Genomic DNA, 22,816 nt, shown 5'->3' with positions numbered 1-22,816 from the left:
CAGCTCCCAGTGTTGATACCATGGAAGCCCTCTCCCCACCGAAGCATTATTCATTTATTGTTGGTTAGTCTTATTTTCGCATTGATCCAGGGTGAGCATTAGGTTTATTTACTGAGTTTAAACCACGAGTAGCAACCTTAAAACATTTCATTAAATCCTTAAGGTTCCAGAAAGGACAACCTCTAAATTTTACAGCGGGGGTCAGCCTGGCCATCAGAGATGCCTTTCAAGGTAAGCACATAAATGTTTTATGCTTAAACTGATGCTGATCTATTGTCAGTAGGAAAACTAAAGCAAATTTATTAAAAGCAAAGCCATAACCTCAGTAACACCGGAACTGACATGAGTTCCTACCTCGTTTGGTAGCAGTTGCAATTATTTTGAGTTTTGAGTCAGTTCGTCCACAAAAATAACTAACCAAACTTCCTGATCTTAAAGTTGAAGGAAGTGTCTAAACCAGCTTCCTTTTAATGATTGACATAACTGATTTAAAGAGAAACAAGCCTCTTGCAGATCTCGTCCTCCTTTTCATGCAGGGTAGTTCTCTCTTCCGCTGGAAAACTATTTTTAATATATAAAGACTGTTCCATCTGTAATAATTCCTGCAATGAGTTGTTTCAACCTGTTTGGCATGCCCGAGCAGGCTGCATGCAAGTTCTGTGTTCGTTTCCCAGTTAACGGGCAGCGTGTTGGGCAGTCATTTAACTCTTTCTGACTTGGCAATGCTTTGCTTTCCCTTCGTGTTAGGGTAAGTGACTGCTGGAGGTGCAGGTTACTCAGATCCAAGGCTGTTGGCACTGGTGATGGCAGGTGGGAGTGTTGCTGCTCAGGGCTGCCTGGATGCTCTTGCAGATGCTCTACATCAGTGCCAGCACTATTGATTTCAAAGGGGAGTAAGGTGCCTGGATACTTTGGCGAGTGAGAGTCTGGCCCCAACTCTCTGTGTAGGCACTTACAGCTTGTGAAGCTTGTGCCTGTAGCTTTGTTTTGCCTGGTGGTAGCTTGAACAGGCTGTTTGTAAATGTATCTTGACTATTTTGGCAGTCTGCCCTTAAGGCTAGTGTGCTTTTTTTTGTATCCCAGTAGAAAAGACCAAGGATGCAGAGAGCTGAGCGGTAAAGGTAGCCCCCACTGGATGTCTGATCAGGGAACATAATGCTGTGAGAAACTAGAGTTGGAGGTATTTGAAAGGGAAGTAGATTTAGCTGACATAACAAAATAATGTACAGCACTTCCCATGAGCCGGAGTCAGAAACATTTTCTGAAATAACTTTCAAGTGAAGACAAGCCCTAAATTCCTATTTAGGGATTACAGGAGGAAAAGCAGTAAGGAGGCATGTAAGTAGACCACAGTGTTATAAGTGAGGGGCTTCTGCACCTGGGTTTCTGGGTGAGACACTGGTTTACTCACAAGCTCAGCAGCTTGTTCTAATGTTGGTGCATTCCTTTCTCCATTCATAAGTGGGTGATGATGTGTCTGCTAGCAGGGTGCTGGAGCAAGTTTCATTATTTGTAAAAGCCATGAGATTTTGGAGTCAGGAGTGACACAGGTCTGAAGAGGCCAAGAGAGAAGTACATGTAATAGGATATTTTGTAATGACTTAGGAATCTCTGTAGTCTCCCAAAATGACTGCCCAGAGGAAACTGTCCCCTCCATCCTCTCTCACTACTGGGTGGCCCAGCTTGGAGCAGTAGTGCATATAAAACTTTTGTTTATCAGGAGTATTATATCATACAGTAACAGCAGGAAACTCGATTCAGTGGCCTAGGAGGTCTGTTCCAGTCTGTGTTCCTGCATGCAAGATAGTCTGATCTGCTTTTTGTCTGTCTGTTTAGTAACACTCATCAGTCATCCCCTGGGGTACATGCTCTGAAGCTAAACAGCAGCAGCAGCACTCCTGGCACCAAGCAGTGGGAGATGGGATCTCATCAGAGCAGCCGGTCAACCTCAGGTGATTCCTAACTCAAAAGATGCATCACTCAAAATGTGCAAAACTTCGATCACATGAAACAGGCTCCTGCAGGGTGTCAAGTGCTACATTGCAAATGGGAATTTTTTTTTTTAATTATGTCTTCGGGTGGTAGGCTTTTGAAACCTCTCTGGATTTTATGGTTCCATGTTCCTAAAATCTAAACGCTTCCTCTTTTGAGTCAAAAAGTGACTGTGAACATATTTCCATATAGAAAATCTGAATTGCCTTAATTAAGAATTAAAGAAAATCACTTCTGTTGCACTTACTGACACCACTGAAACTCAGCAGAGCCAACATTACAGACATACAGATGTAATTACATACTAAGGTTCACCCACTGGCATTTTCTGCATAACCGTATGCTGCTCTTCTTCGTTGCCCACTGATAGGATGATACAGATGAGCAGTTGCTGTGCACTAATACTTCTGCACGTTAAACATCCTGGCTGAAGGAAGCAAAAGACTCTCTGTACAGCACCTTATGAAACATTCCTCCAACATTCTTTACTTGCAGAAAGATAGTGGAACTGAAAAAAGGGCAAAAGAAGTTGAAAGGTAGTGACAGCCTCATCCAAATTAAACAAAGTGCAACTTTGTAAGCTGTCTTGGTATGACTAGTAGCGGTGTAGGAACGCCGTGGGCTTGCTGGCGGTTGCATATTTTTTGCAGTACAGACTCTGTTCCTGAGACGTGACCCTGAGATTCTGGCAGGTGGGGACACGGAGCAGAAGTGGACAGCTTTGTTCCTCTACTGTTATTCCTAAGGGCATTTTCTGTGGGTCAACCGTAGGGCAGTTTCTCGTGTAGGTGTTGGCAAAGCAGTGGTGTGTTTACAATGCTTTGCATCCAGGTTGACTACTGAAGAAGGGGGACATGGGGAATCCTGCCAGTTTGAAGTAGGGTGGATGCTAAAAATGTTCTAAAACCACACCAGCGAGCTGCTGAAGTCATTTATTTTTAAACTGAGACTCACATGGTTAATTTGGGAGCCCTTTATAAACGAAGAACAAATTGCTTATTTATTACACTTAGAGAATCAAGCCAGTTTTGCTCTCACTGACTACACTGAGCACAAAGCTTTGCTTCAGGGGAGATTCAAAGCACACTTTAAGCTGCTTGGGTTATGTTTCTTTTTGCTCTTATGTCATTTTGTATTTAAATAACAGCATATAGAGGTGAACAACGTGCAACAGCCCATCTCAACTTCACAATGTCTGTGTGATGTGTAACTCCTGTCTTGTTTTGGCAAGGGGAAATGAAGACCTCACCAGCAATGGAAAGAATAGAAAACCTCCCTTGTGGTTTAAACTGTCTCCTTGGCTTCTTAAGTGTCATTAAATTGCAGCTAGTTCTGGCATATGGTGTTCCAGAAAGGGTTTGTTGCTTTCCCAAACCCACAGGGATAATGAATTGGGCAGGAAAGGGCTATAAATACTTTAAAGCTAATACTTTTGCTGAGTTACTTCATTTTATCGCAACAGTTTCACGCATTCATGCATTTTGCAAAGCTTTTAAGATTCAGAATTCCTTATTGGTCAATGAATAGCTATCTAAGTTACCAAATTCAAATCTTAATATGTGTGGGCTTGAATTCTCCCCACTTAACTTGCAAGAAGTCCTGTTGGTAGCAGCGGGATAGCCAGGGGAGAAATTGCTGCACAAGGTAGACGTTGAGCTGGCTTGTGTGTCCCAGGGGCAGAGTGAGGGCACGTCTGCTTTCTCTCCCTTCACATGTATCAGGAATTGTGTGCAGAAGGCAGAAGCTCTGAAGGCTGCTTTTGCCCTTCCCAGGTAGCTTCATGAGCAGTAAGGGAAGGTGTAAGCAGGGTGGCAGGTCCCCAAGCCACCTGGGAGTGAAACACAGTGCCTTCAGTGCAGTTCTCTCTGCAGAAATGAGGGCTGTTATTACCTGCTTCCCCACAGTGCAGAGTGGAAGGTGGGAGCTGAGAAGTGGCACTGTGTGTGCCCCAAGGGGAGCAGGGACTGGAAAACAGCTCAGGCTGTGCTGCCATGGGAAGCAGTGAATCCTAGTTTCGTTTGACCCCATGCTCGTGAGCAAAGTTTAGTGTAGCTGTTTGCCCCCAGCCCAGTGGGGTTTAGAGAATCAGATCCTTTAGGCTGCTTTTGTGCAACAGTTTTATGAAGGCCAAATCTTGACGTCACCTTTGGTTGCTCATGAAAATGTGCTTTCAGGACCCAGGCTCGTGTACCCTCTCCGTGACCGCCTGGCTGCAGTCACAGCAATATAGCTGGGTGGCACCTTCCGTGCTGGAATATACCCAACACTTGCTGCTAAGATGAACTGCTCCCCTCAACAAGAGGTTCAGAGGAAGGGATTAGCATGCCATCACCCTTTTCCGTTGCTAGCTGCATTCCAGTCCATGGAACTGTTGCTGTTGAGCAGTGGAAGTATGTTGCCACGGTTTTGGTCTGTTCATCTTACTCTTGCAGCATTAAACTGCACCATTATGGATTTATGTACACATTATTGTGGCATCCAGAACCACTGAGAAACAAGAAAAAAGATTGCCCCTTGCAACAAAGAGAAAAGGGAAGTTTGCCAGCAGAGGCTGGTGTCTGCTTTGGGTGGTAACTGTATATGTGCTTGTCTGACTGGTCCCCTTGCTCACTCTGTTGCACATTCATTTAAAAAAAGAACCTTGGTGTTTTGTTTTTCAGGGAATCCAGGACCGGACCAGTCAGAGAATGCTTTGTCCCAGAACCACTTGCAGCTGCAGAAGAAGTCTGACAAAGCTTCTCACGCAGTCCAGATTGCGGTAGGTTATTTTAAATCCACTGATATTTTTGATTTGCCCGTAGTTCTCTCTGAGGACGTGTCCGTGCAGACAGCTCCTCTGCTGGTGCTTGACTGTGCCAGCTAATGAGGCTGCGTGGGGCTGGCTCGAGGTTAACTGCTGCATTAACACGTCTCATCAGCTTTTGGTCCAGATCTGACTTGTGTCCAGCTCAGGTCTTCAGCAGACAGTTCAGTTTTCCTGAACCTATCTGAGCATAAAACTTTAGAAAGGGAGGGTACATCCTTAATATTTCAGGAAGTCATGAATCACTTATCATGCTACCCAGAAGTCAAGACCGTGCCTGTGGCTTCTGCAAATACCCAGTGTGTAACTGCCTGGAATATGCACTGCTAGGCTGTGACACACTCAAGACTGTCCTGGCCCTCTCTTTGTTGACGTGCCACTGACTGTTTAGGCCACTGCCAACGAAGTTGGGAGGCCTGTGTACGTGTTCCCATCAGACTGGGATGTCTGACTGCCCTGTGGTTGCGAGCCATGGCTGTGTTGGCATGGCCTTTCCAACCCAAAGGTGCTTTGTGCCCGGTCTGCACAGGCACAGCCCCCCAAGCCTCAAGGTAGTTCAGGGCTGGGACAAAACTCAAGTCGGTGTAATCCTTTAGTTCTGGTGCAGAGCACTCCTTTTCTTGTGAGAGAAACAAGTACTTCTGTGCTCCTGCAAAGTGAGATTGATGTTTGAGATTCAAAATAACCGGCTGACTAAAGGTGGTCACCTTTCAGATGTTATGGCTTAGGTCACTTTCCTGTGGGAAATACCCACTTGTGCTGGATCAACTTCCTAATAAAGCTTCTTTGTTGTGGAAGTGACAGTAACTCTGTTTGCTGGGACAGTAAAATACTGCACATGCTGTTTAGTGATGGGTTCTTCCATGAGAAAAAAAAATCAACTGAGTTTTCTTTTCTTAGAGCCCAAGCTCCTTTGCCAAGGGGAAGGACAGTGCCAACTCACTTCTAAAAGCAGCAGACTATTCCTCATCAAGTGACGAAGTCGGCAGCAGCGACGAAGATGACATGAACCACTCAAGGTTGGCATGATTTATTTATATTTTAATTATTATTATTTTCTTCCTTTTTATTACACACTTTTAAATATCTGGAAAAAAAATTGGCATACATAAATACTGCTCCCCTCTGAAGTTGCTATCAGTCATTTATGTCAGTTGTAATTAAGCAGTTTAATGGCACTATAATGAACTCCCGGGGGTAAATGTTTGCTCCATTATGCAGTATGCAGTGTAATAAGCTTTGATGACTTCTGCCCTGGAACAGTGAGGAAATGTCTGGTTTTAACTGAGTATCAATAGGTAGTGCTTTTGTAGAGATCACATTGATCTATGTTTAGATGGAATTTTTGAAAGAAAAAAGGAGAGGGGAAAGAAAACTATACACCTTCATACTAAAGACAGGTTACAGAGAAGAAAGCAAGGCAAATGTGACCCTTGTGTTCAGATAGCCTGTTCACTCCTGGAGAAATAATTACCGCTGAAAAGCTGATTCCTTCACCAGGGCTGTTTATAGAGCAGGGGTGGTGTAAGCAGGTTTTGGTTTTATAAAATTTGCTATGTTTTTAATATTTTTATATTGCACAATTGCAAATGGTTGCCAGATGATGCTGTGGCTTGTACCAAGCTGATCTCACCTGAACTGTTTCTCTCTAGTTTACCAGTTTCTCCTGTTGATTTTGTGACTGACATCTTGTGGTGTTTTACCTGTCATGCAAAATGTATATTCTGCTGAGAAATAGTGGAGCGTGAATAGCTTGCGAGTCCAAGTGAAAGAGAGCTGGCCAGCCCTGCTGTTTGGAACAGCCAACAGATTTATTTTTTAGTATCAGTGAATGAAATTTCTAATTTTCTTGCAAAGAGACTTCAGCTTAATTCAAGTTGTAGGATTTTCTTTGAAGTGCATCACAGAGCTCTCTGGGAGAGGGCTCTTGCTCTTCTGACATAATTGCACAAGCAGTTTTGTCAGTCATCAGGAAGAGATGCACAGATTTGTAGCACTGCTGGCAAGCTATTGTGTTGGCCTGGTACCAGTCCTTTCCCCTCTGCTGCTCTGAAGAAGGCAGAGTTTTTGCGCCTGCATATGCTCCTGATTTGCATTTCTGAAGTTCATTTTCCAAGCTGAGTGATGAGGAGGGAGAATGTTAAAAATCTTGCAGCTTACTCAGTGCACCTGAAAGCTGTCTTTTTACTGTAATGACTTTATTTTCTTACTTATCCTCTTCCAAACCACCTTATTCTGATCTGTAAAAAGTTCTATTCACTCTAGGTCGTAGAATTCATCCTAGACCACAGAAAGACTCTACATAAAAATATGGATTTGCCCTGTAGCAATGACTTTGCTGTGTAAGTGTTAGATTGCTGTGATCTTTGCATGCTGTAATGATTTGAAGGAGTGGTATCACTGCCATTGGAAATCTGCATGTGTTATTTGCATCTACTATCTGTGCAAGATCCACCAGTCCTCTAGAAAAGTGGATTTAGCAGGATGATCCCTGTCAGGTTTGCCTTCCTGTGCACACAGCCACCGCAAGACCTCCTGTGAAATCAAAAGTGTAGTCTCGATGAACCAAGTCCCTTCACCTCGGCTGAATGTCAGTTGTATTAAAAGAAGGTGGTTTGGGAAATATATCCTCATTACTACCAGGTAAATAGCAAAAAGGATAGTGATCAGAGTGAAAGCAGCAGCCAGCACTGAAACTCTGCATATTCTGCATAAAGTGAAGGTTTTTGTTTTTCTTGCTATCTAAAGCATGTGAATGCAGGACCTGAAGCCCCTCACAGTCTGTAGGAGTGTTTCTGTGTGGGCTTTGGCTGAGACACCTTGGGCTGAGTTTTAGCTGGCTGGTGAAAACAACCTGTTTTCTTGTTCTTGCCTGGGCTGTGTAACAGCCTTGATGTCCACGCTCAAGGTTTCATGGAGGTGCCCAGTAGGACTAGACTTGGGACATGCTCATATGCAGGAGAAAGAGCTTCATATTCTCTTGTATGAATCCTGTTAACCACTATGAGAAGGCTCATTGCTGCGGAAGTCAGGACTAAGGGCATCTGTCTTTGACCAGTAAAACAACTTTTGGTCTTGTTTTTCTTTCAGTGAGATGAGCCAGAATTCTTCCTCACAGACACCAGGTTTTTCTTTGAAGGAAATGGTGTCAGTGTGTGTGTGATCCAGCATCTTACCTGCTTGTAGAGCACATCTATTCCATGGATGCTCTATTTCCTCTTCTGATGCTTGCAGCATTCACAATCCCCCTAAAACACTGATTTTCCTGGGCTCATTTTGCATTCTTCAGTTCCTGTCTCTGCTCTTCGTGTGCTGTTCCCTACCAAAACCTGTGTGCTTGGCTCGGAATTACTTTCTCCCCCTAAGAAATGGGATATTGACATTGTCTAAGATCAGCTGCTGCTTGCATTCCTGATAAGAACGCGTCCTTGCACTCCCCATTGATCCTACTCCGTATCTTACCGTTCCTTCTAAGTTTAGTACGGGAATATTTACCCTTCCCATTGAAGGGAGGGGGACCCAACCCCAAAAAATAAACAGCAAAACAAAAGCCATAAAAACTTCTACTCCTTCACAACCATCTTAGTAGCTCTATCACAAAACCTTTGTTATTGCTTTGGGCAATATTAAAAAAAACCCTAAACACCCTTATGCACTTCTTCCAGGTGTGGGGTAGCCCTGTAGAGCCCTTCGCACCAGCATCCTGAATCCAGCCAGTTTTACAGTTAGTGGAAAGGAGGCAGAAATGTAATAGGCTTAAGTGGATCGCAGTAATAAATAGATGAATATAAATAAACAATATGAGGTGGAAACGCACAGAAACGGGGCCAGAGCCTCGCTGGCAGAAGGTTGAGGCAGTTCCCCTTGGGTGACAAAGCTTAAAACGCAAAGATACTGCTGGTTGTGTAGGAAGCAATAGTGTGCAGGGGTGTATCACAGCCGATGCTCGCCTCCTCCGTGCTCTTTCTTCAGGTGTCTGCGTCTGGCCGCTGTGGAAGACAGGATACTGGGCAAGGTGGGCTTTTGGCCCCCGCCAGCCCAGTGGCTCTTACATTCTTCTGTCTCTGGGTGCTCTCAGCCACTTTTTCTTCGTGTCTCTGTACATAAGGTGAGGATATCCATGTTTCAGGGACTGATTCACAGTATGAAGTTCCAGTGGCAGAGAGGTCCCCAGTACCAGCACATAGCAAGAGCAGTGGCTTTCCCTTTGCACGTGCAGCTGATGCTCGTTCTCCGGAGAGCAGGGTGGCTCATAACTGCACCCTGTGGGGTCGTGTACAAGGGGAGACAGGAGAAGTTTTGGAGTAGGCACTCCTGAAATGACAGCTTGACGGACCAGCTCTCACTTGCCTGAACTATGCAGTGTCTGAAAAACAGTGGGGAAATGCCTGGAGATGAAGGGCTGCTTTCCGTCGAGGTGAGGAGAGCTCCCTGCTGTGTATGGTGAGTGGTCCTCCGGCTCGAGTCCATTCAGGCACATCCACGGACTAATCAGCTTGCTTTTATACAAGAACCTCTTAAGTGTGACTAGTGAATGTTGTTTATGCTCACTTTTGAACATGTACATGTGCAGTTTTTTGGGGTTTGGGCTCTTTATTTTTTTTTTTCCACTGAAGTAGTTCTGTTCATTAATTGGAATTTGTTACCAGGCAACTGCTAAGCAGCAGAGTGGCAGATTTCTCAAGGACGAGAGTACCAGATGGAATTGAACTGAAACCCCAAAGCACCGTCGCAGAACACAAGGTAATTTGGCCATTTGTAAGGGGGTGGGTACAACAGGGGGGAGTCAGATCGTTAATGTGCATGATAAACGCTGTATCCATTTCTTCTCGCCAGCATTTTCACTCTGAAGTCCTGCTCTGTCATTGCAAATTAGAGCTGTAAGCCTTAAAAAAAAAATGTGTGGTTCAGGTTTTGTGCTTCCTACAAAAATGCTTACATTTAGGTACGAAATTGCGCTTCTTTATTTGTCCTTGTTATTGGCCTGGTAGCAGTTTCTGATATCAGAGTATTTTTGAAGGCACTGGGCAGGTTGCAAAAAGCAATACTGTTGATTATTGTTTGTGTGTATTGCTACAATTTTTAAAAATCTTGACCTTCTTTATTCCAATATAAAGAGAACTACCTCTTCCTACTGAAAATATTACCAGAAGAGGGGAAAAACACTTTGTCTTCCCTACTGGCTGAGCAAAAATCCATGTCTTCTCATATGTTGTGTTGTGGTTCCTTCCCGGCTGTAGTTTCTAGTAGAGACTTCAGTCATGTGGATTTTCCCCTGTGATAAATATTAGTGCCAAAAAAATGAAGACAGACAAAGCAGAACGATGTTCTTTGTGGTTGACAACCAAAAAAAAAAATTACAGCAATGACTTGCACTCAGCATCAGAGCATCTCACGTATTACTGAGCGCACTCGCGTTTCACAGATAGAGAAAATAAATTGCTCTGAAACTGGTGTTTTTCCCTGAATGGCTTGTGTGAGCTGTGGCAGGGCTAGGAAGAAGGAGTTTTCTTTACCTCTGGTCTGAGTTCCAAACTTCAGACCAGAGTGCTGTCCTTCCTGACTGGGGAAGGAGTACTGCTCCTTCCATCCTTGAGGAGAAAAGACCCTGCTTCGGAGAAGGAATTATAAATGGGGCAAAACCAGTGTTTTTCTTGTGGCAAGACCAGCCCAGTGCTTTCCCTTTTCCCTGATACCGTGCATTGGAAATAGGCTGCTTGAGGAAAAGAATGGGGTCTTTGAGGCCCAGACTGAGGATGAGGGAGGATGGAAAATGGTGGAGGTCACCTTTTCTGGTGGGTTTGGGGGGGGACAATCGGGAGGGAGAACAGACAGATGACTGCCACCTCTCCTCACAAAACTCTCTGCCTTCCAGTCTTCTCCCTGCTTCTCGTGGAGAATCCTGTCCGTTCCTCCCACCTCTGTTTCACCAACCACAGCTATCGTGAGTCTCCACGACTTCTTCCAATATGCCTTTCCCTGGCCCATCAGTATGAACTGGGTTGCAGTGGTTAAGGTGTACCAAACTGCCCAAATGATTCAAATGGGGGTTTGGTTTGGTTCAGTTCAGCTGAATCTGATTCAAAACTGAACAAAAAGGCCCTGTACTGGCTTGATTCCTTAGTCTCAAATACCGACATGTATGTTTTGGCTTGGTTTTTTATATCTAAATTAAAATGTGAAATACTTAACTAGAAATCAAATTGATTCTCTAATTACTTGTCTTTTAAAAGGCAAATGTCTTTTATTTAGAATTATCTACTTTTTAAAAAAAAATATATTTTGGCCAGCACTCAAAAAAGCTGATCTCATTTCCGAGGTTGTTAGCAGAGTCAGTACAATGTACAGACTTGCCTTGAACTCAGCCAGCCAGAAGCTGCTCGAGTGTGTTGGTGCTTTTTGCTTCAGTGTATGTGCAGGAGGAATTTTCTAGTGTAGCACTTGGCTCCTGTCCCTCTCTACATTCCAGTGCCGATGTTCAGGTACCATGACTGATCGCGGCCAGGGGTAGATCCCTCCGCACTGCCCTCCCTATCTGGGACACTGCTTGCTTTACACATCCCGTTTTTCTTCCTCTCAAAGCTTCTAGCCATGTATTCCCAGAAACAGAGCTCTGACTCTGTTTTGTGCTGTCGGGGAGAGAACTTGTGTGGTGCCTCACACCTTACATGGTTTATGAGTATTTCCTCGGAGCGGGTGGGATCCCATACAGAGGTCTGCAGTGCCAAACATCACTGCACTGGAATTGCTGACACTGGATCCTACTGCATGTCATCACTCTAGAATCGTGTTTCCCGACTCAGTACATGGGAAGTAGCAATGAAATGAATGGAAAGAGGCTTGGAACTAAATGCAGGTCCAGAACTGAGGAGTACCTGCTTCTGACTGTGGTGGGTAGAGGTCAGATCTGTAGCGTTAGGACAAGTTATTTGAATTCTGTCTCAAGTGTCTCTGAGGATGAAGTTGTTTCTTTACCTGTGGCTCAGGGAACGTAGATGAGGAACATTGGTGGAGCGCTTCAGAGGTGGAAGCCAGTGTTGATGTCTCAGGTGTTTGCCACACACTTTTATATGTTTTTTTTTTTATTTTAACTCTTCCATAGGGTTTGACTTTACATGATGCATCACACAGAGCACCCTCCCCATATGCTCGTTATTTACAGTCCTAATTAACAGTGATTGCACAGTGCATTGGAAGTATGCTGAACATGGAGTTTTAACTGTATGTTCTCATGTGCAGGATCAGGTTTTAGGGAAACAGATATCTAGCACCCAAGAAGGCCTCTGGAGTGTAAACAACCAGAACTATCTCCTGCCAGATCTCCTTCAACAAAGCCAAATTTCAGACTCCTCTGTGAACCCACCAAAAGTGCCACTGACTAACCAGGAACCTCAGAACAGACCTCTGAGTAAGGTAAGAGATAAATTACAGATTGAACGAATTGTGCTGTCGTTTTCCCCCAGTCCTTAGGAGCATGAGATGGAGAGCCTTTTAACTGCATCTCTCCTGTCTCTTTTTATGGTGAGATTTTTTCGCCGCATCCCTTCTTTTCTTTACAAGTTTTATCTAGAAATCTTGAGCTCCCTAATGGATTTTATCGTTTCACCTGTTTGTCCCAAATTCTCTGAGATCCCATTTCTTTCCTTCCTTTTTTTCCCCCTCCCCTTTTACACAAGCTAGAAGAGCTTGTGCTCTCTGCTCATGTCAGCAACACAGGTGAGAGAACAGGGAGCGATCAACAGGCTTCTCTTCTGTGGGCTGGTTATTGCAGTGCCTGGCTAAGCACCCTGACACAACTCCCTGCTCAGGCTTCCCCTTCTGCCACTGGATTTTTACCATGTATCTACTATTTTAAGACTATTCACCATGTCTAAGTACGCCACGTGCCATTTCCTCGAACCTCAGTGGCACCACGTTGCTGCGTGGCGCCTGCGCCCCTAGCATGGCCCTGCTGAAGCGGCTTTTGTTTTTCATCGTAGGCTCCGTGCGCTGAAAGCCCACCTTCGAAGAGCAGCACGTCATCTACAACATCGTTTACGTCATTCATAGATCCTAGGCTTCTGCCCATCACCCCTCCCACCAGTCCAGTAGGACCTTCCTGTAGTTCTCGTGAGTATGCTTTACCCTGCTCATGAATTGTCACTCCTGGTTTCTTTTTTTTCTGGGAGTAGGGAAGGCCTATTGCTTGGAGATGGAAACTGTCCGTAACTTCTCCGGAAACTGACACTCCACATTGCTATGTGTCTTCATTGTACAGCTTCTGCCTTTCTTCCAGATGTGCCTTGCTCTACTCTGCTGTTGTGTTACCACACTGCTTACTCAGGAATGCCTGAGGAATTTTCCAGATGTGTGTTTTCCTCTGACTATGCAGTGCTTATGAGGTGTTTTCTCACCTTTCTGGGATTTCTTTCATTCTGCCGTAAACAGGTCAGATTGAGATCTAGCCAAACACATTTTTCATGACTGTGTATGTGTCTCATTCTAGCATCTAGTGCAAAACCTGAGCCTGTCAGGAGGGAAAATGCACGGAAAGGCTCCGTTGTCAATGTCAACCCTACGAATATCCGCCCACAGAGTGACAGTCCAGAAATTCGTAAATACAAGAAGAAATTCAACTCAGAGGTCCTTTGTGCTGCTTTGTGGGGTAAGCTCAGGAGTACTTGGGCATGTGTATGGAGGGGAGGCAGCAGCAGGAGAGGCTGGCGGTGTATGCCAGGCAGATTTCACAGTTGTATTGCACCTCTCCCGTCAGAAATTCCTGGAGTGGATCGCTGAGTGGGTACCTGCGTCACTCGCATGATGCTGCCTTCCTGGTAGAAGATGGCAAACAGATGACTTACAGTTGCTGAGGATTTTGTGCATCAGAATGAGATAATGTTTTGATCGGGCACCAAACTGAAACTGCGCTCGTTGCAAGAGCCAGAAGTTGCAAATGTTGTAGTAGCATATGCGGCGTATGATACTCTTGTCTTAGCCACGTGTGGGTAGAGCTGATCACACTAAGCCCTGACCCAGTGGAAATAATCCAAACCTGAAGGCTTTTGCTGTCATGCATGTTAGGTTTTCCAAAAATCTGAAGCAGGTCAGGCATCAGGCTTTCCAAAAGCTTGTCTTCCTTAGTTCCTGCTGTCAGTGCTTGCTCAGAACCTCACTGGATCACCCTTTTTTAACAGGGTCAGCTTCACGTGGTGTGAAACCACCTTGAATATAGTCAGACCAGTTTTCAACAACTGTAGACCTTGTCCCATTCTCACTCTCTTGAGTTGATTTAATCATCTTTCTGCTTCAGAAGAACAGACAAATTCTGTGCGACTCACCCAGCCTTTTACTGCTCCTCACTTTCTGAGCCTGGAATGGGAAATGAATTAAGCAGATGAGACATTATCTGAAGGAAATGTAGATTTCCAGTTTACAGCTTCACAGATTGTGTGTAATGTATGTTTGTAGGAGTCCAAGATTTTAAATTAAGAACAGAGCTGTGTGGCAAGGTCTGTAATTACATGTGTGTTGAGGCTGAAGAGCGCCAGGTACCCGTCAGAGCATTGCCGGTAGAGGAGATCGCTTGTTGTGGCAGGATAACTCATGTCGTTCTCTAGAACCTGCTGGTTAGGAAACGTAGCTGTCATGCCAGCTGAACACAAGTTTTGACATCCTCTGATGTCAGCAACCCACTGGAGCCTTCGCTTTCTTGGGAGCAGTTGGATTTCAGACGGATTCACTCCTTTAATTTGGCATTTGAAAGCATTCTTGCAAAACACAGACTGTTTCCAAATGAACCCTCTGCTTCCTCGTAACAGCAGCCCTTCTTCCCACAAGTTTGTTCCTCATGTGGTTTGACTGTTGTATTTGGAGAAAGAGGGATTTTTTAATATTTTTATTGGTAGAGACCTTTGATCTCTTAGTTGAATCTCCTGTGTTGCCTGTGGGGTGGTGCTGGGCTGGGGCTTTTGCCGTGCTTACAGGCACATTCCAAGGTCACCTGAGAAGTTTGAGTTCACAAAGCATTTTCCTTTTTGTTTAAATCAACATTGATTTTAGTGGAACTCTTCATCTATGATTCTATGATTCTGTCCTTTGAATTGCGTGTAAGTGTTCTGGGTAAAAAAAACTGGTTTCTTTTTAAATTTTTCTGGGAGATCATCCACAGAGCAACAGAGAAAATACCAGGTACTGTTAAACAAGACTAAATAAGAATCAGTTCTCAAAACAATGAACACTTAGTGGCCTCTGAGTCATTAGGGGATTTATGCAGTACTTTTTTCCCGTGTATCAACAGGAGTAAATTTACTGGTGGGAACAGAGAATGGATTGTGGCTGCTGGACAGAAGTGGGCAAGGAAGAGTTTATTCGCTGATTACAAGGAGACGATTCCAGCAAATGGATGTTCTGGAAGGACTCAATGTGCTAATTACTATATCAGGTTAGTTCAGTGTGTGACCTTCACTGGGGTTGGAAGCAATTAAAAAGAATGAGGTTATAAACTAGGTTGAGGAATTTCCTCTTACAGAAAATCACAGGACAGTTGTTCTTTTTAATAGGAAAACTCTCTTGAATTTTTAACATTTATGTTCTAATTTCAGAGAGGCTTTGGGATATTTCGTTACCTGGTTAATGTGTAAAATGGTTTGTGGGAAGTACCAAGTGTTTCATATCCTTAAAAAGAACTGGTTTTCAGCAAGTTTTAGTTTGTCAGTCTGTTTGCTTGTTTCTGTGATGGGTGAGCATCTGTCTGAGTGCAATTCTATTAAAATATCATTAAATAACCTCATTCTGTGCTCCACAAGATGTATGAGCAGTAACACGAGAGCCATCTATACTGTGAAAGCATCAGTAACATTACATGGGGTAGCGTCTTCAGCCTCTGCTGCCACACAGCTGGGACCCTGCCCCGCAAGGTACCGAGGCCCTTATTCCCCAGGGATGAGTGGCCTCAAAGGATGCTCAGTACATGACCAGGTCAGAGATGTAGGTCCTACCAAGCTCGCTGTGGTAGGCAGTGGTGAGAGCTCTTTGTCCCACGTTGCCAGGTCTGTGACACGGTCCTTCTCTTTGGACAAATCTTTGATCCCAGACTGCTGTTGCGTGTATGTACTTACGAACTGAAGCAACAGAATGACTGAGATGAAAGATGACAAAGTAATTCTCACCTGGAAAGGCATCCAGATGAAAATTCGTCGTGAAGATTGTCAGTTAATTAGAACTAAACGAGTCACTTGTTCCAAATGGCCATTGTAGGCCATACCTGCGTTCCTTCCTTCACGTCAAGGATTAAATGCCAGATATTATGATTATTTCTGATAATACATGTGTCTGTAGAGACCTGTTCTTTGGCCTGAGGGAAGAATTTTAGTCAGGTGTGAAAATCTGAAACTTGAGTCACCAGGTAAGTGCACATGTGCCACATGCCATAGGATTGCTCCTGTTCCAGTTCCCTCGTCCAGCACGTCACCATTGCACAAGACTTTTCTTTTGTGCCGCGGGGCTCTTCTCTCACCTTGATGAGGCACAAGGACCTGCTGTATTCAAGGTCACAAAACTCTGTTTCTAAGTGTGGGAGAGTTTTCTTCAGTGAGTTGAAGCTTTATGTCTGTCTTTTTTTGCAAATCCTAGGGAAGAAGAATAAGTTGAGGGTATATTACTTATCATGGCTGAGAAATAAAATTTTGCGCAATGATCCAGAGGTGGAGAAGCGGCAAGGCTGGGTGTCTGTGGGTGACCTAGAAGGCTGCGTACACTACAAAGTTGGTAAGGACTTTTGGTTTTTCCTTGGGAGAGCTGCTTTAAGCCTCCTTTTGTATCTTGTGACAGCAGCATTTTTCTTCAGCTCCGTTTCAGGATTGTACTGGGCTTAGTATCCTTGAGTTCTCTGCTCCCGTTCATTCCAGGTAGCGTCTCTTCCTGCAGCAGTTACTGGATGATGTTATGGGTATTCCCATGATGGCCTCAAGAAGGGAGTGTCAGCCCTGGTCTGTTGCTCAGTCAGTGGTTTAGAAGTTCTGTAGTTATTTAAGGTTTTAATTAGACTGATGTTTTCCACCTCCATGCTATTCAGCTTCCCTCCTGACCCTGAAAGTGCTAAGAAACTGGTCTACTAAAGTGCTAGTAAATCGTATTTGTAGGATGTCCATAGGTATCAGATTGGATGTTCTACAGCTCATCCCTGTCTCCAGATCATAAAAGACCTAAATATACCTTTGTTTAGACTTCACACTGGAAATGGCACTGTAGCAGCTGAAAAACCAGCTTGCTTTTATTTGGCTTTCAGGCAGTTTGTTCTTGAAGATGAACATCAGCATTGTGATAGTTTCTGTCATTTAGCTGCGTGAGGGGGTGTGATGTATCGCGTAAGTTTTGCTTTGATGGTATATGAAAGTGGCACTTTCAAAGTCAAACGGAGAAATGATACAGGGGAGTGAGGTGGCTGGCTCTCATAAATGCCGTACTTGACTTTTTTTTGCTTTTATATCTCTCAGCTTTAATAGTGGCAAGGGTTAAATCCCCGAAGGAATGTGAAACAGATATGTGTTGTGACTTCCTCTGTGACTATAGCAAAGCACCCACGTATTCCGCTGCACTTGCTCATCTTTGGGTTTGGTGGTGTTGGGGTTTTTTTTAAAAAATTGCTGTCTTAAAATTAGGCAAGCATTTGGTAGGAGCTTCTGTGTTTACGTATGACAAGCCGCTCTTATTCCTTTGACAAAACAGCTGCTGTTGTTTTTCTCTTGGTGAATCTTCTTGTATCTTGACCTTTGGTTTTACAGCCATTTGTCCAGGTAGAAGAGGAAGAGGATGTGCTGTTCTGGGTTTTTGTGGAGTTTGGGTTTATTTTTTCCTTTCTCCGCCTATGTGCAACTTTGCTGACCACTGTCCATCCATCCACTCCTCAGGCCTCTGCTCTATGTGCAGTGTGAACTGCTCCTTCTATAAGGAGCGAGGGCTGATCGAGCCTGTCTCCCACAGAAAACAAACCTTTCTTCAGCAGCGTAACCCCTGCATCTTCTAAAAATCCCTGCCAAGCAAACACTGAATGCAGAATGAAGGGTGACTGTATTGGGATACAATACCCTAGTGCTCCGTTTCCAAAGCAAATGCTTGTCTCCGGCAGAGACAAAACACAACGTACAAAGAAGCCTTAATATTCAACGCACGATTCTTCATTTATTCTCGATGGGCACAACGTGACATTAAACGAGTTAGAGGAATTGCTCATCTCTTACATGCTTACTCATCTCAGAAACATGGGAGTCCTTCGCCCACGTGAGCACGTGGAGATTTAACCCCACACAGGAACAGTAAAACCACCGTCCCTCCTGGGGTGTGTTCACACTTCAAAAATGAAGTAGGCTGGCTTTGCTGCAGGGTCAAGACCTTTTTTTCTGACTAGTAAGGTTTTCTTGGGGTTTTTTCCTAGATATATGAAAAGCAATATATAGATGTTGTTAACAGTCATCTGGCTTTACTGAGAGTAGCTGAACTATAGGTTTTCAGTCATGGTGTTGTCACTGGTGATATTAAACACTGATGTCCAGAATCCATTAGTCTCCCTTGATGGATAATGTCTAGCTCTACAAGTAGTCCACTGAAATTATTTCATGTGATGAGGTGGTCTTTTATTTAAGTGTCTGTGTGGTACCTAAGGAATTGTTCTTCTTGTATTACAGTAAAATACGAGAGAATCAAATTCCTTGTAATTGCTTTGAAAAACTCAGTGGAGGTTTATGCTTGGGCTCCAAAGCCTTATCACAAATTCATGGCTTTTAAGGTAGGTGAAGCTCCACTTTGGTTCAGATATATCACTGTCTCTCCCCGTCTCTCATCTACTCGTTGCTTTCTGTTGCTTTGTATAACATTTATTTCTAGTGAAAGGTAAAATGTAAGTCTTCTAAAGAAAACATTGCTCATTTGACATACCTTGGAGATGGCAGGTGTAAAACTGTCGCAGTCACGATTGTGTTAGTTGGAATAACTTGTTTCAGTGCTGTGACAAAATGTACACTTGAAGTTTACAAAGTTTGATGCTGATTTCCTTTAAAAGAGGAGGAAATTGAGCACGAATGGTACTCAGCCTGATTTTTGCCTAGGCCTTTTCTAGAATCTGGTGGGTTTTTTTCAAAGCACAAGTGAATGAACCAGCTCTCCTTGTAGCTCAGTGGATGATGGATATTTAGCTCCTTAAATGTAACATTTGACTTAACAGAAATAGCTGTCTAACCTCTGAGCTTTGAAAATTCTGGAGATCATGTCTAGAGATGTGTAAACCAGCAGCTTTATTGTGTTACATAGCGTCTTTTTCTTTTTCCAGTCCTTTACCTCACTTCATCACAAACCACTGTCAGTTGACCTGACTGTTGAAAATGGACAAAGATTAAAAGTCATATACGGCTCACTAGTGGGCTTTCACGCTATTGATGTGGACTCTGGATCTGTGTATGACCTGTACCTTCCGACACACGTAAGATACTCCAAGAAATTACGTAAATGCCTCTTTGGGCTGTTTGTAGATGATGATCAGTTTAAGAGTTGTGCTGTATTTCAAAAGAGAGGGTAAGAGAATAATTACTGTATGACAGCTAATAGAAAACCACTTTTTGCATACTTTTATAGCACTGAAGTTATGTTAAAGGCTTTTATCAGAATCAGAATATTAATTTTAATGGTTTAACATCAGAAAGCCTATTGTATGGACAGTATTATATTTAATTGATTTATCCTGGGAATTTAGGAGTTTTTAAGCAATCAAAGACACAATAATATCTACATGAATTTAGGTGACTTTTACAATCTGCCACTGTGCTTTTCAATCTGGCTAACAAGCTGATTAAATTATCACTGAATTGAGCTGAAATTTGGCCTGGAGTACAAACACTGTTGCCACATGGTTTCAATCTTGATCCACTGCACCAGTGAGTACCTGTAGCTAGAGGAGCCAGGTATGCGTGTGCACCCGTCAATAATCCCGGTTTCTTCACCGTGGAGCCAAGTTGCCTTTGTTTCACGTGACTGCAGATCCAGGCTTAGTGAGAAAAACGTGATTTGCCTTTCAGTCATGACTTTGCAGAAACCCAACTTCCAGACTAAATAAATGTGTTCATTTTCTCATTAGATTGCCAAGAGGTTGGCACGAAGGTGTCTATTTCAAGTTGGGGTGTACACATTGCATTGTGCATCTCTTCGTTGAGGTGACGGTGATCACTAAATCCCTGCTTAAACTCAGATAACAGTAAAGTAATTCCCTTGCAGAAGCGAATGACTGGCTTTTAATCTTTTTGTTTGTTTGTTGGCTTATTTTTTTTAGCTGTTCTAGAGAGTTATTTTCAAAGCTGTGAGTCCCATAAGCCAGAGAAGCTTGGGGGCTTAGGTCCAGAAAACTGGCAGGTCCCCATGGCTCCGTCTGATGGGAGGCTCCGGGCAGGGAAACTTCCGTGCACGCTTGAAACCTCCCTGAAGTCAGCAGAGCTTCACAGGGTTGGCTCATCACAGTGCCATGGCCTCCTCTTGTCCCAGAGTCATGCTCCGAGGTCTGAAGAACTCAGATCTGCATGTTGCAGCCTGTCCCTTGAACCCTTTTATGTTTTAACTTGTATTTCTCCATGCTGAGCCCCACGCTTTCAAAGCAAACGAAGTCCCACACCCCCCGTGCAAGCCGCTTGATCACTCCGCTGCCTGGACAAGTGGCAGCCTCCAGATCCTGTCAGACCTGTGTTCCTGGTGGATGCAGTGTTTGAGGGTGGCTGTTTAGAAAACTTTCTTAATTAAAAAGTAACTTTTTTAGCTGTTCAGAAAAAACTGTTGAATCACCTGCTGAAAGCTTATACTGTCTGTTTCTGTGTTGGGTTTTTTATAAGGGATTTACTGTTTGTTTTGCTAGAGGGTTTATTTAATCTGGCAGTTAGTAACTTTGTTAACTATGCAACTCTGAAACATTCACGTCAGTTTATAAATCTAAGCATGGTGCCTGCATACCATCCCTGGAAGCGGGTTGCTAAGCAAGGTGAATAATGACTTGTCAAAAAGATCATTAGCATAATTGCCCAAGATGATCAAGGCAAAGAAAAAAGTGAACCTTCCTGGAGGCGTTAGTTTTTCAACAGGCTACAAATATAATTATGTACCTGATGAGAGAGATTTCCCAGGTGACTGTCCTGAATATGTGGGGCACCTTTAAGAGTTGACTCCCCTTGTGTGTGCTCTTCAACCAGAAGTCAGCATGTACTAAAAATATATTTTCCCTTTAGAGTCTTGGACCTGAAATAAATCTGCTGCTACAGTGGCTCTGTCTTTTTCGGTATTTTATTATTGTAAAGAGCATCTGCTAGAATTGGATAATTCTCTGGAGGAGCTTCGTGGTGGCAACAGACCAGATTTTAACAGGCTGACTTTAGATACTCTTGCTTTCTGGTAGCCTCTTTTCCTGGTTCCCCACCTCTCTCTTCATCTCTTACCTGCTTCGATCGCTCATGCGAGTACCAAGGCAACGCATTAAAATTGCTCTGCGGCTCTGGATACCCGTTCTAGTGTTACGGATAGTTGTTGCGGAGGCACGGAGTCAAGTGGTTGGCCTGAGTGTATTCAGTTTGGCAAGTACAGCTTCAGTGCTTCTTTTACTGTTCGTTGTGCCCTTACGGTGTGCATAAATGTATGTGCTTGAAGGAAATGAGATCTGTGTGTTGCTGGCTTGTGAAAATGATGTAGATCCTCCAGTCATATGCTTCCTATGAAAATACTAATTGTAGTGGTTTCATTTGCTGTTTAACATCCTGTTTTGAGTGGCGCTGTAAACAAGGAAATGCTTTGTTACTGTTTTTTAAGGCTGTCCTCTTTGTCTTTCAAATTTCGTAAAACCCCACCTTCATGGTTGTATACTGAGACCTTTTGGGTTTTTTTCCACGTGGGACACGTTGGCTTTCGGGGAGAGATTCTCGTGCTTTGAGCAGCTGTTAAATAGTTTGTGTGAGTGAACCGCACTGCTCCTGTGGCACGCAGAAAACGTGTGCCCAACAGCATTTAAACGGGGAGTTGTTTTTAGTGAAGGATGTGGGAAGGGAAGGACAGAGTGGCTCGTATTTGAAAGGTCCAGGTGACTTTTCAAGTTGCTGTAAATATGGTTAAAGTTACAGGTTTTAGCTTGTGGCTGGGGAAAGGGAGATATCATGGAAAGTGAAAGCACTGATTCCCTGGAATGTGGAAGCTTTTGTTCTTCCTCCATCTTCTGAAATAATTGTGAATCCAAATTTACTTCACCTTTCTTTGATTTACATAATGCAAGTGTTTTGTGAGTGAGTAAGTAAATATTATTGTGTCTCCGTGGCTCCATTGCTTCTTGAAACCAATTAATGCTGGTAACTACAAAGTAAAATATTGAACATTGATTTGATTGCAAACCTACCGTCGCATTCGAAGGGGGGAGGAGGGGAGAAGGCCCGTTTCCGAGGCTAGCTAGCACACTATCCAGCCTTTCTCAAAACAGGCATTTCTTTCACTTTCCATGAGCCATGAGCTAGTTCCTTTTATTGCTCTTGGCAGAACAATAGTTAGGTAGCTTAATGGATGTAGTCACTAAATTGCTGTCCGTTTTCTGATGTAAATCTTGGTAAAATATGATTCTAGATCCAGGGGACTATTCGTCCACATGCCATCATCATCCTCCCAAATACCAGCGGAATGGAGCTTCTACTCACCTACGAAGATGAAGGCATCTACATCGATATATATGGGCATTTCACAAAGGAGACTGTTTTACAGTGGGGAGAAATGCCAGCATCTGTAGGTACGTATGAAAAGCAGCACTTTATTCCATATAAGACTGCTGCATGAAGCCTGACTTCCTGACGAGGTTTGTATCCATATGAGAGGGTTGTACGGCACATAAAGCAACTTCTGAGCAAACCAGGTGTCTAAAGAGCCAACAGATTTACGTGTGTTTGTGGTAAGACAGGCAGTGACTGCGATAGGGTCTTCACATGTGGATCACAGGGTCTGTATTCTTGTCACACTGTCCGTTGCATCGTACCATGACTACAC

At 43.8% G+C, this 22,816-nt stretch overlaps 1 protein-coding gene across 1 annotated transcript in view; it reads left to right on the top strand.

Moving 5' to 3' along the window:
• The window catches only part of LOC104511938 (mitogen-activated protein kinase kinase kinase kinase 4-like), a gene marked incomplete at its 3' end in the record, with an annotated part of 82,779 nt that extends 60,217 nt beyond the window's left edge, over window positions 1-22,562 (top strand). The window contains 13 exon segments of the mRNA XM_010154737.1: window positions 164-231; window positions 1,837-1,952; window positions 4,653-4,750; window positions 5,696-5,814; window positions 9,445-9,538; window positions 12,035-12,208; window positions 12,775-12,904; window positions 13,281-13,439; window positions 15,072-15,215; window positions 16,406-16,540; window positions 18,457-18,557; window positions 19,098-19,247; window positions 22,403-22,562. Of these exon segments, the coding sequence (XP_010153039.1) occupies window positions 164-231; window positions 1,837-1,952; window positions 4,653-4,750; window positions 5,696-5,814; window positions 9,445-9,538; window positions 12,035-12,208; window positions 12,775-12,904; window positions 13,281-13,439; window positions 15,072-15,215; window positions 16,406-16,540; window positions 18,457-18,557; window positions 19,098-19,247; window positions 22,403-22,562 (1,648 nt within the window).
• Between the last annotated feature and the right edge of the window lie 254 nt (window positions 22,563-22,816).

The sequence above is a fragment of the Eurypyga helias genome, unplaced genomic scaffold (genome assembly GCF_000690775.1).
Source record: "Eurypyga helias isolate BGI_N326 unplaced genomic scaffold, ASM69077v1 scaffold5397, whole genome shotgun sequence".
NCBI classification, from domain to species: domain Eukaryota; kingdom Metazoa; phylum Chordata; class Aves; order Eurypygiformes; family Eurypygidae; genus Eurypyga; species Eurypyga helias.
The sequence above is the reverse complement of the archived record's forward strand: the minus strand, read 5'-3'. Positions and strand labels throughout refer to the sequence as shown.